The 19,237-nt window shown below is 31.7% G+C and overlaps 2 protein-coding genes across 4 annotated transcripts in view; one reads left to right on the top strand and one right to left on the bottom strand.

Annotated features, from left to right (window-relative positions):
- Trpm (transient receptor potential cation channel, subfamily M) overlaps positions 1-19,237 on the top strand; it is a 172,231-nt gene that overhangs the window by 63,496 nt on the left and 89,498 nt on the right. The gene's annotated exons all lie outside the window — the stretch shown is intronic.
- Positions 9,166-10,536, bottom strand: LOC149901677 (allergen Tha p 1-like). Its single transcript, XM_090110851.1, has 2 exons — positions 10,356-10,536; positions 9,166-9,567 (listed from the first exon to the last, which is right to left on the bottom strand). The coding sequence occupies exons 1-2, from the start codon at positions 10,534-10,536 to the stop codon at positions 9,380-9,382; spliced, it is 369 nt and encodes a 122-aa protein (XP_089966977.1). The 3' UTR covers positions 9,166-9,379.

The following is a 19,237-nucleotide window of genomic DNA, read 5'->3' as shown; positions in this document are numbered from 1 at the left end:
TACACATGGCCTTTGTTTACGAGAAATATAGAAATGTTTGGGTTATTTATAGAGGTTTTAGAAAGGAAGGGAAAATAGTGAATATTATTCAACATCATAATTTTACAAAATACTTCTACGAATAGGGATTATATTACTACTTACTGGAGTAAGGAAAGAAAGCAGTATTTAAAGTTTAAACATATTGTTCCGCGTTAAATGATTTAATCTTAATAAATCTCGTGTCACAATGTTTGTCCTCAATGGACTCCTAAACCACTTAACCGATTATAATAAAATTCGCACACCATGTGCAGTTCGATCCAACTTGAGAGATAGGATAGTTTAAACATGTAGGTACCACGGGCGAAACCGGGGCAGACCGCAAGTTTATAAATAAAATTATATATAAACATTATGGTAAGAAGAAGTTCAAGTAACAATTTTTATTTTATTTAACAAGATAAAATAACATTTTAAATGTATATTGTATGATGTTGAATTTAATATTCAGGATATATTTTGAAAAAATTAAAATAACAATATCTAGATATTTAACACGGACTCTACAGTAATTGCAACTATTACACCATCTGAAATTCAATCAAATTAATTGTAGATCATTACCAAATCCGTTTACAAACACATCTAATATAATCTCAATTACATTATCCGGATTATAGGAGTTAATTCGGAAATGTAGGTACCTAATATATCATTATATTCATTTATGTGTAATCTCTGTTAATCGTGAATTATCTTGTTCAGTTAACATGTAATGATATTAATTCAATTGGGTTTCATATTGAATGAACAATTTTCACCTAATAAATGATTAAATGTAAGTACTGTTCTTAGACTAGAGTAGATAATTTTTGAAACAAAAAAAAATCGCAGTCGGATGAAACCCATTAGAAAAGGAGGGGAATATGATAAAAATGTAAGGAAAAATAAATTACGGTCAATCCGATTTCGGGAAGCGGGAGGGGGAAGCTTTTAAGATAAAAAAATGCTTTCTCCTGATTTCCGACAAAACTACAAGTCCTATAGAAAAAGGTTCAATGGCAAAGTTGTAGGTAATTAAAAGTTCTACAACTTTTGTATTCACAATTTTTTCACTAACCTCAAAATTTAGGTGAAAAATTCAAAAAACCAAGTTTTTGGTCTTTTATTTTTATCTACTTCAAAATTTATTTGTTTTTCTACGAAATTTGGTGGAAACTTACTTTATTATGTCCCAAATACACTGTAATTTATTTGATTGAAAATATTTATTTTTTCGCCTTATTTTGAATTAATACCAAAAAAACAACCTAATTTTCAATCGAAAAGTCACCCGTCAAAATATCAGCTTTTTTCAAAAACTTGGGGTGCCTTTTATTCATTGAAATCTCTACTTTCATATGGTGTAAAAAAAAATAAACACCACCATAGTAAATGTTCTCAGGAAATGCATACAAACAGTGTGAAAATTAGCTTTTACTAAATCAGGCACACTTCTCGAACTCTATATCTTCTCTTGTATCGGCTATCTCTAATTTTATTTTTAGAGATTTCAATGAATAAAAGGCACCCCAAGTTTTTGAAAAAAGCTGATATTTTGACGGGTGACTTTTCGATTGAAAATTAGGTTGTTTTTTTGGTATTAATTCAAAATAAGGCGAAAAAATAAATATTTCCAATCAAATAAATTACAGTGTATTTCGGACATAATAAAGTAAGGGTCCACCAAATTTCGTAGAAAAAAAATAAATTTTGGAGTAGATAAAAATAAAAGACCAAAAACTTGGTTTTTGAATTTTTCACCTAAATTTTGAGGTTATGTGAAAAAATTGTGAATACAAAAGTTGTAGAACTTTTAATTACCTACAACTTTGCCATTGAACTTTTTTCTATAGGACTTGTAGTTTTGTCGGAAATCAGGAGAAAACATTTTTTTCTCTTAAAAGCTCCCCCCTCCCACTTCCCGAACTCGGATTGACCGTAATTTATTTTTCCTTTTATTTTCATCATATTCCCCTCCTTTTCTAATGGGTTTCATCCGACTGCGATTTTTTTTATCTTTTCATTATTTTTAAAGGCTTCTACCCCAGTCTATCTATGGTAAGGTTTCAATAAATCGGCTTCGCTTTTCACTAATTTCACTGTAGATAACAATATGACTTCCTAGTAACGTAATGTGTATAGGTACCTACTCATGAAGGAAATTTTTAATATGTATCGAGATAAGTATTTTTTATTTGGTTTTTGGGCAGTTATGTTGTTCTTAGTAGCTGATTATGTGCTCATCCAGACTACAATGTATCTTTCTATCAAATGTCATACAGATCCGATAAGCTGTTTTTGCGCGAAAACGTAATTTTCTCGTTTATAATATTGTTATAGAACAGGTTTTATATGTATACTAGCTTGATACGTGTTTTGATAAAAGGTAGCGTATGTTCTTTCTCAGGGTCTAAAGATTGTCTGTGCCATATTTCATCAAAATCAGTTGAGTGGTTTAAGCGGGAAAGCGTAACAGACAGACAGACAGAGCTTTACTTTCGCATTTATAATATTAGTAGGGATGATTATATGTATATTTATTGTTAACATATACGCACATAGACGCAGAAGCGAGGTTTTAATAGAATATCCTTATCATCTTTCAACAAGGTTCTTAGGTATGGAAGTAGTATTCTACGCTCTGTGAAACTAGTGCCAAGATTTTAAACATTAGTCAGTATCTAAACTATGCCGCAAATTTCTACAATATTCCAATATGATAAATTCTCGTGTCGCGGTGTTTGAAGTTAAACTCCTCCGAAACGGCTAAGTATAACGATTCTCATGAAATTTTGTGTTCATATACTTACCTCAAAGTGATAAGGGAAAGGCAGAACGACATCTGCCGGGATAGCTAGTTATAAATTTTAAAAGCTCACGCTCATTGTATTGCTATAAAAATGTAGTTAAGTGATAACAAGTGAACTGTTAACTTCATAAACCGTCAACCTAAATATCTATGAAACATTACTGACCAAAATTTTTCACTTTTCATTCTTTATTATTAGTACAAAAAATAAATGTCACGACATATTGTTCCCGAGGCTCATTAGCATAAATTGTTGGGTTATAATTTTAACGGGTAAGCACTTTTTTGCGTGTATAGAAAAACTATAGGTGTTTAGTACACGCAAATAGATGTACCTAGTGTCTCTATGTCAACGCTATATTTTGCATTCTAATTTTTTAAGCTATTGCATAGCTTCTATCGCGGGCCTTGAGCGCGGGGACCGAATCCAGAAATTGCGTAACGAAAAACCTCACGCTCCCCACTCCGACGGGCGCGGAGGTGTGGCTTGAAGGCATAGCATGCAATAGCTGTGGCTTTACCGCGGCAGTCCCCGAGTGCCACACGTCTTTTTTTTATAGGCTTTGACCACGGACTACAATTTTCTTTATTTGGGAAATGGAAGAATCGTTGTACACAGTAATATTTGCATTTGCTTCTGCCAACTCAGGATAAACAATCAAGTAATAAGTTGAAGATGTAGTGATTAAATTATCGAAGGAGAAATATTAAAAAAAAAGTTAACATTAACGCAAATAGAAACAAAGTAGAACTAAATCGGAATTTCTATTGGATTATGAATGCTTTATGTAAGTTTATCTGGAGATCAAATATTATAAGTCTATTTTATTTAAAGTTGTATTTAAGCCTAACTATGTACATTGTACCTACAATTGTTCCCAAAAAACTGTACTAACATTGACTCAAACTAATTGAACTGACCGAATTAGGGCCGTAGTCTTTGTGCCAAACCGTCCAGTGTAACTTGAACTATCATCGGCTCACAGTTCTTTCAGAATATCGTATTTGAACCAGGTGCAAGGATCAACCAAACTGGTCGCGTGATTACAGAATGGTCAATGAAAAAATTCTCTTTTAAAACTGATGTGAAGTATTCATGTTCAGGTCTTTCAATTATTTGTTAAAATATAAATACGGTGTATTATTTAAGTAAACGATTCTTCTTGGTGACATACAAGTTTTACAAAGCCTACATTGTAAGAAAATAATATTTTACCATACTATCATTAAAGATTGAAAGATTGACTGTTCGAAAAAGTACCGTAACATTTATTTTGAAGTGTCGTAGCGTAGCCGAAACGATGTAAGTAACGCTAAACTATATTTTGATATGTAGTTGTAACTATAAAGCAATGAAAAATCAGTAAGTAAAATAATAAAGATTATATCCTCATAAATCTCAACAGCTCTAGAAATGTTTCATTACAGTTTTCAATGACTTTTACGAGACCTATTGAATAGGTTTCCTTTGTAATTCAATATATCTATAGATTCGTTATTGAAGAGTTTTATTTCAACAGTTCTTCAATCAGGAATACAAAAGGTAAGAATAAAGGGTTATTCCCAAGGAGTATTTAAAATAAATTATTTTACAGGTAAAATCAATGGAAGCCTCTGCTTTATTTTGATTAGTATATATTTTGGTCCGTATTAATACTATTTCTGGTTAATCAAGTGGCGGGAATACATTTTTAAACTTAAAATATAGACACACAATACCTATGTGTTCGTTTATAATGACATCATATCAACATATTAAGCGAAAGGTAAAAATAGAGGAAACCATAAATTGTCTCTAGATGTACTATCGAAATTTCGATCATAATTATTAATTACCTTAATCCATACCTACTAGATTCTACGCCCAACGGTATGGTATGTGCGTTGATAAAATCAACCAATCAGCGTCCTTTCACGTGTAGTTTTGTATAGATCAAAGCAAAAAGTTAATGGCTTTTCCATCTTGTTAAGCTAGTGTGAAATTGAAATCGATTGAGATTTCATGAAACAATAAAGGTTGACACTCACATGAACTTTTGTATTTTGTTGATATAGGTTGTTGTTTGGGAATTAAAAACCTTTGTAAAGACTTTTGTATGAGAGAATTTGATTTTTCCCACTTATGTTTAGGCTACTATCGTCTACTTGTATTGAAAAATAGCAAATTGAATTGTTGTAACAAGCATTCTCTTTATAAGGAAACATTTTCCTCCTTCTTCCCTTTGAACATTAACGGACCATCCATCCTATTCAGTGAAGCCTCCTCCAAAATATGCTACAATTTGCCATACGTCTTAATTGAATGTAAAAAACACATTTAAGATGGGTATCGCGCAACGAAATCATCATTAAACTGTAAAATAAAGCTCCGCGTTCAAAAATTCGCTAAAATAATGGAATCTCTTTTCCAGTGAAGCCCCAGTATGACGTTAATTATATGGAACGGCAGAATCGCGTTAAAAAAGTTAAACGACTGTACTCACCTTGACCAGTGTAAGCTGACCCGCGCCGTATAGCGTTCATAAATTCATGAGTTTTAATGCATTTTACTTTGCAATTAAGCATTTTACATTACATGTTTTATAATTTTATCTGATGTAGCTTTTAACGATTAATTAATTTTGAGGTTATTTATAAGTTTGTTTTATATTTGGTTAAACATATTTAGTAAATACATTGTTCTTATAAAAATATACCTACCTGCTATTGTATTTTACTCGTGTATCTACCATTTTGACCTGAATGTCTAAATCGATTTTGATGAAACTTTCTCATATTTAAAAACAAACTCAAGGCGTCATGATTTTCTTAGTTTTTTTACAAACACATTTTGCACACCACAAAATGGTTTTAGTACTTACTAAATTTCAAGATAAGCGATAAAATAACGTTTAAATCATTATAATGTGCTGTTTATATGACACTTGCGGCATAAAAGGCTATATTTTCATAGCTATTTTCATATAACACATTCATTATGATACGGATTTATTTGTAGTTAAGTTTGTTATTGAATAGTATTTTGGTATGAAACGACGTGTGTTATAAAAAATTCAATTATATTTGATTCGGTAATAATTATAGGTATGTCACAAAGAGTAGATATATTTTATTAATTATGTGTTGTAATAATAGCACAAAGTGAACCAATTTTTTATATTATGTAAAGGTATCAAGCAAAATATCGGTTAATATAGCTGATGTTCATCTATACTAATATTATATACTATACTAATATTATAGTTTGTTTGTTTGAACGCGCTAATCTCAGGAACTACTGGTCTGATTTGAAAAATTCTTTCGGTGTTAGATAACCCATTTATCGAGGAAGGCATAATCTCGCTAGTCAAAGATAAATCAACAAAATGCTTGTAGATGCTTAGGTACACACAAAAAAATCATCAAAACTGTATTGAATTGGCAATTCAAGTAAAGATTTGAAAATTAATTTAGTACCTATTAAGTCAGAATTCAGGTGATTCATCTATTCATGTTTCCATGCAGTGAAATCTACATCCACAAAACAGGCCTTATTATGCTTCATAATTCGTAAACATTTTTCCGTCAAACAACAGCCAAGGTGTTTTTGGTTCATTGCGGTTACCGTCTATTAGTGGCTTATACCTTCTCAGTTATAAACATTTGAATTTCAACCTTATACCGTTAGAATAGAGTCGAAAATGTCGATGTGACTTGGTAGGAAATATTCATAAACGAGGGTAGTTTTTGCAAGTTTATGAGCTACGTATAATGAAGGTGGCACACGTTTTGTCAACGGATGTTAAATTATTTTGACAATATAGAGCTGAATTTGATTTTGTTAGAGGTATTTTCTTACTAAAGCAAGTAATTTAAGATTACTTCTACTGTATAGAGATTCTTTCGTTATTAATGTTAAGGTAGACAAAAATTTAATGAAGAATAGTGGTGAAAATAATTTTTAGTATTATATGATTTTTGATGCTCTATGCTCAAATCCCTTGAGTTTAAAAAGGGTAATTCATAAAAAAAATGGTGATGCATATTTTTTATTCGCAAAATTCGTAATGGTAAATTTTCACTAAACTGAAGCGATTTATTAAATAACTGTACAAAGAAGTCATTAAAAAAATATATTTTTAAACTCAAATAAATACATGTTATATTTTAAAGCGACAGAAAATATAATGTGAATAATTTTGTAACCGCACGCCACCTTGCAGCCTAATTAAGATAAACAGTCTGTTACACCCACATAAACTCCACGAAATCGCGTGCTTTTTAACTCAGAAATGTTTTTTATAATTAATTTGATAATTTACACTTTTGTATATTTTCTAGGCAGGGTTTTTAAGGCTCGCTGAATACGTAAACATGTTGTTTGTCAGAAGTGCTTTGAAAACGAAAAAAAAAAGCTTGGAATTACGTGACAACTTAAATTTTGATTGCCAATGTTATTTAGGTTTTTATGGAGTATAAAGTAACAGTAAAGAGAACAACACAGGTTCGAATCCCGCCTCAAGAAGGATGTTTTTCTATTGTTTAAAAATTTTCAGTACAAAAAATATTATAGACAAGCCTTATTGCTTAAATAAACTCATTCAACAACTAATGAGGCGTCAGTTGGTGCTTAATCAGATCGCCCATCTGTTTATTTTCTCATCAGAATAAAAATCGATTTTGCCTATCAAAATTTATGAAAGATTTTGTATAAATTTCGTTTGTAATCTTGTGTACATACATTAATGTACATAATCGTTATTAACTGTTATATTTATTTTTATAAACGTAACATTATAAGCGAACTTCCTTCCTCTTCTTTCTTTCTTTTTGGTTTAATGTGGCGTGTCTAAACTTTCGAAACTCTTCAAATGAATGGCACTCCGGGAGTAAAAGCTGTCTCTTTGTACGCACCGCTGTGAAGGTCGTGTAGTTTATTTTAACGATAACTATAATAACGATAATGAGTTTTAGACAGGACTTACAAAACTTTATAATGTTTATGTTCCTGTTAAACTTTACGTATCTATATTAATGTTATAGAAAGCTTAATTTGTTAAGCCTAGATTTTTTGATATTGTCTATAGAAATTACAATATGCTGTAATATTTACCGGTTCAGAAATTGTTTAAAACTCAACTCAAACACGAATAAAACCGGAAATCTGAACTATTAAGCTAAGCGAATTTTAGAACGCCCTCACAATGTAGGGTAGACGTTAACGGTTGAATTTATGACCTGTCAACGACCGGTTTAAACTGTCGCCGGTTAATTGTTCTCGATTTCTCCAATTGCTTTGCTAATCCTTATTGTTTGTATTGATTTGGGCTAAAGAGTAATGGATTTACGGAGAACTGTTTTTTGCAACTACACTACTGTCAACTGTGAAAGTGTGTACATGTTTTAATGAGAAAAAATGCCTTTAAACCTAACTACACTACTCTAAGAGAGATACATATAGACATAATATGTCTAGGCAAAATATTCCGAAGATTCAGAACTACTTAATATCTTTAACATGTAATTATGGAAAATTCTGATTACCTAAAAATTGATCAAAATGTCATGTTTATTAGGTCTGTCTGGATTGGCTGATCATCTTACAAGATGAAATATTCTCAATATTTCTATGCACAAATATTAAAATAGGATTAGATTTCAATTCGAGGAATGGAAATAGAAAATTTCTATTATATCCTTGAGGAAATAGAATGCGTTATAGATTTCAAATGATATCCGAGACATATACTGTTACATATCACTACATCACTACATAGTATAAAACAAAGTCGCTTTCCCTGTCCCTATGTCCCTATGTCCCTATGTCCCGGGGCGGGTCGGCCGGGGCGGGTCGCTAGTAATATTATAAAACAAAGTCGCTGTCGTTGTGTGTCTATGTATGCTTAAATCTTTAAATCTATGCAAGGGATTTTGATGGGTTTTTTTTAATAGATATTAAAAAATATATAGATATATATTGGTTCTCGGGGAAGGGTTTAGTATAAAATTTATTTATATTTTTATATAGAAATCTAAGCTATTACTTCTTCAACCCACGTACAACGACCCAAGTATTACAATATCATATATTTATTACATATCGTCTAGACACATTCATAAGATGACCATAAGGCATTAAGTCTGTGGTGTTGCCGAAGTCAAAAGACAAATATTTAAATGTACTAATATTTTATAGAAACCCAGCAAGGGCCACTTTTATTCTAATAATATAGAATTGATGTATGGAGGAAATAAAACATTGATTAATGTGCCATTTTATAATTCAACAAAACATTTACTAACGTGCAAACATAACAGAGTACAATTATTCAATAACTAATCTAATACCACAGTTAATACCTATAACTATTTATGTGGGAATAGTTTCAAAGGACTCAATGTCCATGTTTCGAACACAAAAATCTACAGTCGATATTTAAAGCTACATATTCAAGTTATTACAGAATTTTCTATTTATCAAACAAAGTTCAAGAGAGTCAATAAAATAAAGAGACTATACTTCGAGATTTTTCGTACCCTAGCATTCTAATGTAACCAGGATATTAGCTATTGTATCCCTTTAAGCTCACGTTCGTACTTTTTGGCGTATTTTCCAGCGGGATCATATTTCTTTTGCAGACTGGCCCAGGCTTGTTTCTCGTATTTGATCATGTGTCGGATGACTTTGCGGGACCCCAGCTTTTGTTGTTCCGTACATTTGCTACAGCCAGTCTGTAACGCGTCTGCTATGTGAGCTGAAAATATAGAAAATTGCGAATATATTGTAATATAAAATATTGGTGACTTTGGTGAGTGTAGACTTGGAGTCGTGTGGGCTATTATAGTTATAGGTAGGAACCTAAATATTTGTTGAGTTCTCAAATTAATTTCGTATGTTATACATAGACAGTGTAAAGTTTGATAACATATGGTCAAGATGGAAATTGGTTGAAAAGACATTTGACTAGGAGTTTCTATAACAGGTATAACAATAAGTCAAATACTGGTTATTCTCTAAGGCGTATTCTCTAAGCACTATAAAGTCTAATAGAGGGAGCCATATGTTATAACCCGGGCACAATTCCAAACTCGGGGTTGCTAATGAGAAATTCCACATAGCAAGCAATATGTCTCCGTTATAAAAAATGTTAAGATGCAATGCAATAAGTGTAGGAGAATTTTGTTGCTCTATCTTGCCTCTACATACCTCATGTACACTTATAAAATACTAGGCTGTGCCGCACGGCTTCATTTACATATATGCATCAAGTAATTCTAGTAGTGTTTCATCCAAATCCATTCAGTAGTTTTGTCGTGATAGAGTAACAAACTTATAACAATCTTTCGCATTTACTATATTAGGAAAATAGTAATAATAGATACAAACATTCATTTATTATTTATTAAATTAGACTTCAAGAAGCATTTTTGAAACGGCATTACATAATAAAATAACCAAATATCATAATTATTACAAGCTATATAGAGTGTCAACTACTGATGCCTTATATTAAGTTATTTTTATAAGTACAAAGATACATACATTTTAACTCCTTCCCATTAACTGAGCACCTTCCTTTATCCAATAAACAGCTGATGTACGACGATAGGACCTTCTTGTTGGACAATATCTCATCAATATTGATGCCGTCATATTTGTCAGTGTACCTTTGCGCGGCTATCGCAGTCACTGAGAGAATCAAGAGCGATAGGAAGACCTTCATGCTGAAATAGATGGTTTTCATTAATATGCTTCTGTTTAAAGACCGTGTGCGTATATTTTGTATCTGTTACAGAATACAGTAAAAAAAAGTTTTTAACTATATTATTTTTGACGTGACAACGTCTTATAATTCGATAAAGCCGGCTGCACGCACGAAAAAACATGACTCATGCGGCGTTACCTCGCTCTGAGGCGTTCCATGTAAGGCTTGAAGTGCAAGCGAGAGCGTGGAACGAGCGACAAAGAAGCACAATCGGACGTTGTCACGTTCAACTTTCGTCAGTAAACCGACTTTACAGACAATTATTATGTTGTTTTATCTTTTGTTTGAATTATTCTTTCTATGCGGGTTTTTATTTGAAAACGCGGGTGAAGCCGCGGGTGGAAAGCTAGTTTCATATAAACCTAACCTAAAGGTAAAGCTTTGATATAAGCGAGATAAAAAACGGCTACATCTGGCTACATCACATGAATTCTATAAATAAGAATTTTCAATGCAAAACTACGTTCATTCAAATTTATTGTTTCCTTTTTAGTTTGAAATTTATTGCCAGTATCGACAGATGTTATTGCCTATTTATAAAATAAATGTAATTATTTTTCTACTTCTGCAGATACATTAACCTAGCTAATGATATTTATTTACTGAACAATAAATTTATAACCAATTCTAAAACATAGCAATCGTTTATTCCATTTTAATATTTAACAAAAATTCAGTAGTTATCCCTGGGGTCAGAAATAAATACAACATAAAATATTTAAGCTAAATGCAATCACTAACAAGCTAACAAAATACTTTCTCAAATCAATCGTAAATAACATAATCCGAGACATTTATTTCATTGTGAACGTTTATTCTCATTTCAATTGAAACATGGAAAAATGTTACATTATTACACAGACGAAATATAATTGTTAAACATGCTTTGTAAAATATCCAAACCTTCGCAAGTTTATATATAAAATAAATGGTTCGTTTGATAGCAATTTAGGTTCTTAGTAATTTTTTAATAAAATTAATTTTTAATATTTAAATAACTGTAACTGTATGTTTTGTCCTTAAAAATCTTAAGTTAAATAAATAATCAAAAAATTATTAAAATGTGAAAATATATTTCTTGTCGTTAATTTTTCTGATATAATTTTAATTATGCCATATTATTACGACTATGGCAACATTTAACTAATATACATTTTTTTTCATTACAGGTACGTTCCCAGACTATGTGAGCAAAAGATCAACTTACATTTCGCCGTTTTCACTTCACAAAATAAATGTTTATTTATCTTATTATCACACGAGTGTCCCTTAGATAAGATGGTACTTTATTAACGTTATTTATTCAGGAAGCTCGCTTTTATATATTTTAACAGTCCTTGCTCAGAAAATACTTGGATTCATTGAAAGAATAACACGCGATGTGATTTTCCCGCCATTTTTCCTTGGATGAATGGTGATTGATATACAAGGGTAGGCGTGGTTATCGTATTTAAATTTAAATTGCTACATTAAAAAATATGTAAATGATTTGTAAAATCGCAGAAATTTTTGAAATAACATATGTGATATGTAATTCAACGTAATTCTTGAATCAAAAGCATTTCAATACTGGAAATATTTGGATGAATTTAGTTTATTTACATACACCTCATACATCATTAAATTGTATAAAATTTAAACGTTTAATTAATTTTCAATAAAATGTAAAATTCTAATATTATCTAGCTTAATATGGACAAGGAAAGGTCTGAGAAATTATTCATTAAGAAATAATTGCAATAAAAAACGAGGAAGGTGATTCCGAGATAATTGTCATGACGCATCTTCATTAATATTCAAATATCATTACTCCTTTGAATCTTATAAAATAGTCTTAAGGCCGCTGCATACGTGACGGGATTTTACCCGGACGGGACGTGACGGGAAGTTTTGGAAACATCGTTGCATACAAAATGTATCCAAATACGTATATGTCACGGGAACATCGACGGGACGGGAACGTGGACGGGAAAAATATCGTCGCCGACGATGTTTAGCCCGTCCCCGTCCCGTCCCGTCCCGCACGTGCCCCGTCCCGTCCGTGATTTCGCTACGTATGCACAGTCGCTCCGTTCGTGCCGGAGAGATTAATAGTGACGCCTTCCAAGTATCGAAAATGGACGACGAAAAACTGATCGAATGTGTACGCTCTTATCCAGCGTTGTATAATTTAGCGAACCCACAATATTTAAATACAAAATATGGCAATTTTACGCCATAAATAATTTTTATAAAAATTATTTATGGCGTAAAATTGCTGTGAAATTGTCATACAGTGAAAACGGTAAGTGTTATTTAATGAATATATTGTGGTATTCCTAACTATACTTAGTCCTTTTCACCTATGATGATTCCTGTGACACTTCATCGTGTTCTGAATTACGTATTTTATGTTTAAAATGCCAAAATAATTTTAGTGCATAATATTTTTGTTTTATGGCGGCATTATTACCAAAAATATAAAAATGAAACATCTTAAGCTTATAAATCAAAAACAGTATTGTTTAGTTTAAATTCAAATTCAAATTTCTTTATTTGCAGAATGTAGATTACAAAGATGTTAATGTTTTCTTGACGGTCGTAGCTTCTTCGTCATCTAGAGCAATAGCAATTAAAGCCAATTCTTGAATTGAAAAATCCATCTTTCGTTGTTCACAACACTAGCACGTTAGATCAGAATCACGTCACGGTGCGTATGCGTTTGCTCCACGTTCCCGTTGTGAACGAGGCAATCACGTGCCCGTCCCGCTCACGTCCCGTCCGAGGTATTTTCCCGTCACGTATGCAGCGGCCTTTAGTAATAAGTAATAACTAATAACGTAACAAAAATGTTTCACTCCATCTTATGATATCAAATTATATTATCATCAGCTCTTATATATTATGTTCCCACTGCTGGGACACGAGCTTCTATGAGGGTTCAGGCTATAATCCACCACGCTGGCCAATGCAGGTTGGCAGATGTTACATGTCGTCGAACTTCTGCCGAACAGACGTATGGACTCAGAATTTGGTGAAAATCTAAAAGCCAATGCTTTCACCGCTATTTTTCAGCCATAGCCTGCAGTTAAACCACAAAAGTCACACGAGTAGATACAATAAAGAATATTATTACAGTATACATACAAAAATTAATCATTGTATGGTTATCGATACATGTAAGTAGAGCCAAACAAACTCTACAGCTTGATATTACTAGTATAGACACTAAGATAGATATAATCTACTATAACTATTCAACTTCAAGCGTAGAGTAAACGGGTACCTTTTAGGGAAGCGCTTACCATCTTAGACCATCAGCCAACAATGTGGTCAAACGCTTCCCTATTGCCTATATAATAAACCCGAACAAACAAGGGTGGTTCAGTAGTATGAATAACAAATTTTACTCTAAAACATTATATGAAATTGAATGGACATGTCATGTTTCAGTTAAATCCAATAGGATTGATAAATATTTGGATCGCAGGCAATTATCATCAGAGTTTTGACATGTATTCATACTTCACGTAATTGCAATGTCGTGCCACGTGGAATATTCATTTAACGTGCGTTGATTGAATTTTATTGGGATTTTCGGTAATAATTTATACGAATATTTCGTATCGAGTGATGAGGTATGCAATAACATACCAGTAATTGCTTATTGCGGTTTTATAAATTAACATTGATACAGTATATTATTACTACGTAGTTAATCCTACTCGTTTTGTACTTAACTACATAGTACATAGTATAAAACAAAGTCACTTTCTCTGTCCCTAAATCCCTATCTATGTATGCTTAAGTCTTTAAAACTACGCAAAGATTTTGATGCAATTTTTTTAATAGGTAGAGTGTTTGAAGAGGAAGGTTTCTAAGTATAATTAATTAGGTTTTAGATACAGCGGGCGAAGTCGCAGGCGGAAAGCTAGTACTCGTACCTATACAACGTAGTTCTAGCACAGATTACTAACTATTTAGTTAGTTTCTCTCCTAATACTAATTCAGGTTATAATCAACGAGTGTACTTACAAACTTTTGCGTTTAGGACTATACTCGTAGTAGTAGTAGTGATAAATAACGCCCAGGCTTTTGTTTTACAATTTTAATTTAAAAACATTTTGAATTTTAATATCTTAAATGATCTAAAGGACTATCTTTAGGAACAGCTCTATATTATTACCGTGGCTCTAACTACGTAATATCATGAAGTTGTACCTAAAAAAACCTTATTTAAATCGAGCTTAACAAACATCTTAGATCAACATCTACTTACAAAAATGGTCATTTCATGATTGCATGATCTACTGTTTAAAAAAAAATACATAACATAATGAACAGAATACAGGAACAAAGACTAGGTTTATTTCATAAATTATTCATGCTTCACAAAAAGCGTAATCATACACAATTAAATGAACGTTAGGCACGGAACTTTCGTATCAAAGTAAATAAAAATAATTTATGATATTAAAAATATTTGTAGAAAAAAAATATTCCACTAAATGTTTAACTGAGTTTTTAGTAGCAGTATAGATATTTCTTAGTTCTACATTTTGAAATACCGGGAAACAGCTAGTTTTCCATAAATAATTACTCAATAATAAATAATACTCAATAAAATACGGATATTAATATTACAATAACTTGCGTGTAATTTAATTAAAATATTCATGAAACTTTATTATTTTCGATGCTGATACACATTTACAAGAAATACTGATAAAAGAATTAAATTTAAAGTTTTAGTTTTATTTTTAACTAAAGACGTCTTTCGTGAATATACTTTATTAAGAAAACTAGCCTAACAATATGTTAATGTCTACTTTTAAACTAATGAAAGAGGTTCTTTAAAACAAACCCACCGTCCCAGTTTCTTAACTAATATTATCTGTGGCACAACTTATTCACAACACACTTATTCAGAGATTCTGGAACCTTATTACGCTAAAAGGCTACGAAAACTATACAAATACAGTTGAATCATGTGTTTCCCACTTCTTTTGTGGTAATTGTTGCTCCATATTCAGGACGTGATCACGAATATTTTAGTATTCAAATTTATTGTTTTTACAGCTGATTTTGTATACTTTTTTGGTATTTGCGATAGGTATTTTTTGATTTTGGTTAGTGCAAATAAACATCTAATATAATAACCTATATTCCATGTATTTACGTTATGAATTCTCGTGCAAGTTATAACAAACTGTAAAATATTTATTGGAATTCAATCGACTCTACATTTTATTTTTCAACTTTCCGGTCAATTTTGTAAATGGCTGCAGTTATTTGAACGGACTTTGTATAGAGATTATAACAATGTACTAGATATGTACTTACCATATTTATGTAAAAAATATAATTAAGCTGCCAGCAACAATTTTAATTTATCGCGTCGTTAGTCGCATGCCTTCACTTTGCGGCAAAACCACAAATAATAGGTAGGTACAAAGATTACTGAAATTTATTTTTTTCTTCCAATTATTCGGCTATTTTCATATTTTGTAAAGGTACAAGGAAGAATGCCCTTACTTAAAAAAAACAAGAAATGGGAGCTGATCCAGGTGAAGCCCAGGCGAGCAGCTAGTATACAGAGTATTACGTATATTTTAAATATACAGGATACACATAAGATTATATTATCTTATACACAATGTATTAATCTCGACAAAATCGTTAAGTAAAATAGCAAATATGATTATTTTCCTTGAAAATTGTTACAAAATTTGATTAAAAGCCGCGCGCACAGAGCCTCCAACCCCATTAACTTACACGAGTGACGGCATTAATTAATTCGTTTTATAGGTACATTAACAAATTGTTTTATATACGCAGTTTAGACAACCGGCAATTAAATTTTACAATTTTCTTGCTCTTAGGTAATAAATATATAAGAGTGGGTTTATTTAAAGGTGTTTTATTGTTTAAAATCGTTGCTTTTGTTACATATTTTCATATGAACAAATGCTGGCTACATTAATTGTTCTTAAGAAAATCTGTAGAAAAGTAACATTGCAACGTTAATACTGAGCATTGCAAATAGTCGTACCTTATAGCGGTTAATGCTGGTTAATGTATTTCATAGAATATGTCAAAAAAATCCCAATTATGACTATATTTCGCTGAAATATATGAGATTTATTAATCTCTTATATTTTGTAATTATCTCTTGAAGTCAACTAACTCATTACATGAATTAAAACTCGATAGTATAAATGTATATAAATATAATATACATTTATAATCGATAAAGTTTCTTCGCAGTCTCGTAAAGTCGAAGTCAGTTAATGGTAGGCCTAATTGTCAATACTATTTTATTGATCGTTTAAGTTCAATTGAAACGGTTGCATGTGGCAATGAGTCCCCTTCCAATCACGTAGCAGCAATTAGATTAGTTATTGTGAGAGTATATTACGTATAGTTTATATTACCTGTGATATTACCTATATTACGAAAAAATACTTGTAATGATGTTTTTTGAATAGATTTGTATCCATACTTCTTACACTTCTTCTTCTCTTTCTTATATGACAATTCCCGATCCCAGTGAGGACGGATTCTGCCAATGTCAAGTTTTGAACGGATGATCAGAAACTTCGTACACGTTATGTTATTTTTGATAATACATAATAACGTTTTCTCTTTATTTATTCTTATACTGTATAACGCAGTATTGTTAACTGTAGTGATACTTTCTAGATATTAATTACTAAAAAAAAAACTTGTTAGCAAGACTATGTCATAATTATTTTGTCAGGATTTTTATTTGGGTAAGATTATACAATGTTTCTCTAAACTTTATACGTCATTTACGTCTATAAGGCCTCTTCTCGCCTGTACAATAATCTGGCTATATATCCTACCTCTTCCAGAGCTTTATTACTCCACATTACCTACTAACCTACAAACGCCTGATATAATAACTCGTTACATTATGCATCAAATAGTTTTCCCTTGTGACACCACGGCACGGAATATCACGCATTGTAGAACGTAGAATTGCTTTAAAGAGGGGACATTGCTGTAATTCAAGCGTGCTAACTTGCCACCTGGGGTGTTATAAGTAAACAGGTAAATAATACTTATTCCAGTGTGCGAAAGTGAAAGCGCTAGACGACATTTATAGCTCTATCTTTTTCCCACACTGGAATTGGTAATGTTTCAAGACGTAACTACTAACAGTGGCATGGACAATAATATGACCCCTTTAAGCGACGCAAGCACGCTATAACCGTATACTGTAATTAGTTGGGATGGTATTGGTATCTAGATACTAATTGTAGGATATGAGGGCGATTTGGTGTAAGATCTGTCTTTGAAATTAAGTCAAATATATTATTTGTAGGTGTAGGATAATAGTGGTCATATTTGTGGACTGCAACTTGTAGTTTTAGTTTTTCCTCGTAGCATACGGAAAATGTCAGAATTCCGAGGGGCTTATGCACAACTTCTATTCGTATCGTCAAAGGTATGTTTCCTTTCGTTGATTGTTTCGATTATTTTGCCATATTATACCCTTAAGGTATTCTCGTCAACCTTCCCTAGATTTATTTTGCGAATGACGAATTTTATTCATAGTGTCGATATTATTCGATCCTTGTCATCCTTTGTCTTCTAGTTACAGCTCTTCAGTTAATTAACAATTTCTCTGGATATATTTTGTCCCTTTCACTCATGTAGAAATTGGTGAAAGAGAAGATAACAGGGTAGGTATGGTTAACTATTACCTTGAGTCCCTTGAGAGCTATTCGTTAACTTTATAATAAAAATTTCATAATGAAAAGGCATTTCATTCTTCAGCTTTTGTTTGATGATTTATTTAATAAACATCTTAGGTATTTCACATTTTATGGCAAAACAATATATTACAATAATACTTTTTCTTTGTATGTCTAGCTTCTGGATCTTTATGATTTCTTTTATAGATGTGAGATTCAAAATTTCTTCACAATACGTTTTAACATTTATTTATTTTAGTTTGTTAATCCTTGTGGTATGCCTCATATTTAAAATACACGTTTGATAATTTAAACACTCATCAAATGATATAATATTAGAAAAAATCGGTACTTGTATTTTTTAAGTTTCTTGAAATATCCAAATACAATAACTTCGAATATGCATGCAGACAAGCTCTATGCTCTCTTATAACAACCATCTTTTCAAAGACAATTAGTCAAAGAACAGTCTAATATATATTATAAAGGCGAAAGTTTGTAAGGATGTATGGATGGATGTATGGATGTTTGTTACTCTTTCACGTAAAAACTACTGAACCGATTACAATGAAATTTAGCACACATATAGAGGATAACTGGAGGATAAAGGAGGATAATTGGATTAACACATAGGATAGTTTTTATCCCGGAAATCCCACGGGAACGGGAACTATGCGGGTTTTCCTTTGCAAACGCGGGCGAAGCCGCGGGCGGAAATCTAGTAAATTATAAAAACAAAACAGCCAATCTGACAAAGGGTATAAGAACCGCGAAAATAGCTGTGAGAAATTGCCATCATAAAATATTTTGGGACAAAGGAGGTAATTTTCCTCCGCCGGAAAAAGAGGAATTACAAGATAAAAATGAAATCGTAATAATGCATGCTTGGCTTTACGCTATCTTCACGGCAACACTGCCGGAATTAAGCTGGTTGTTTTCATTTTAATAATTCCTAAATG

This window comes from Colias eurytheme, chromosome 16 (assembly GCF_061535395.1).
Source record: "Colias eurytheme isolate Ceu_HAF_F1 chromosome 16, ilColEury1 Martin Lab GWU primary, whole genome shotgun sequence".
NCBI lineage: Eukaryota > Metazoa > Arthropoda > Insecta > Lepidoptera > Pieridae > Colias > Colias eurytheme.
The sequence above is the reverse complement of the archived record's forward strand: the minus strand, read 5'-3'. Positions and strand labels throughout refer to the sequence as shown.

Bases quoted from the DNA above. Each gene is read 5' to 3' on its own strand.
- LOC149901677 (XM_090110851.1), bottom strand. From the start codon at position 10,536: ATGAAGGTCTTCCTATCGCTCTTGATTCTCTCAGTGACTGCGATAGCC. The intron at 9,568-10,355 runs GTATGTATCTTT...CTATATTTTCAG, and splicing joins TAATGGGAAGGAGTTAAAAT to CTCACATAGCAGACGCGTTA.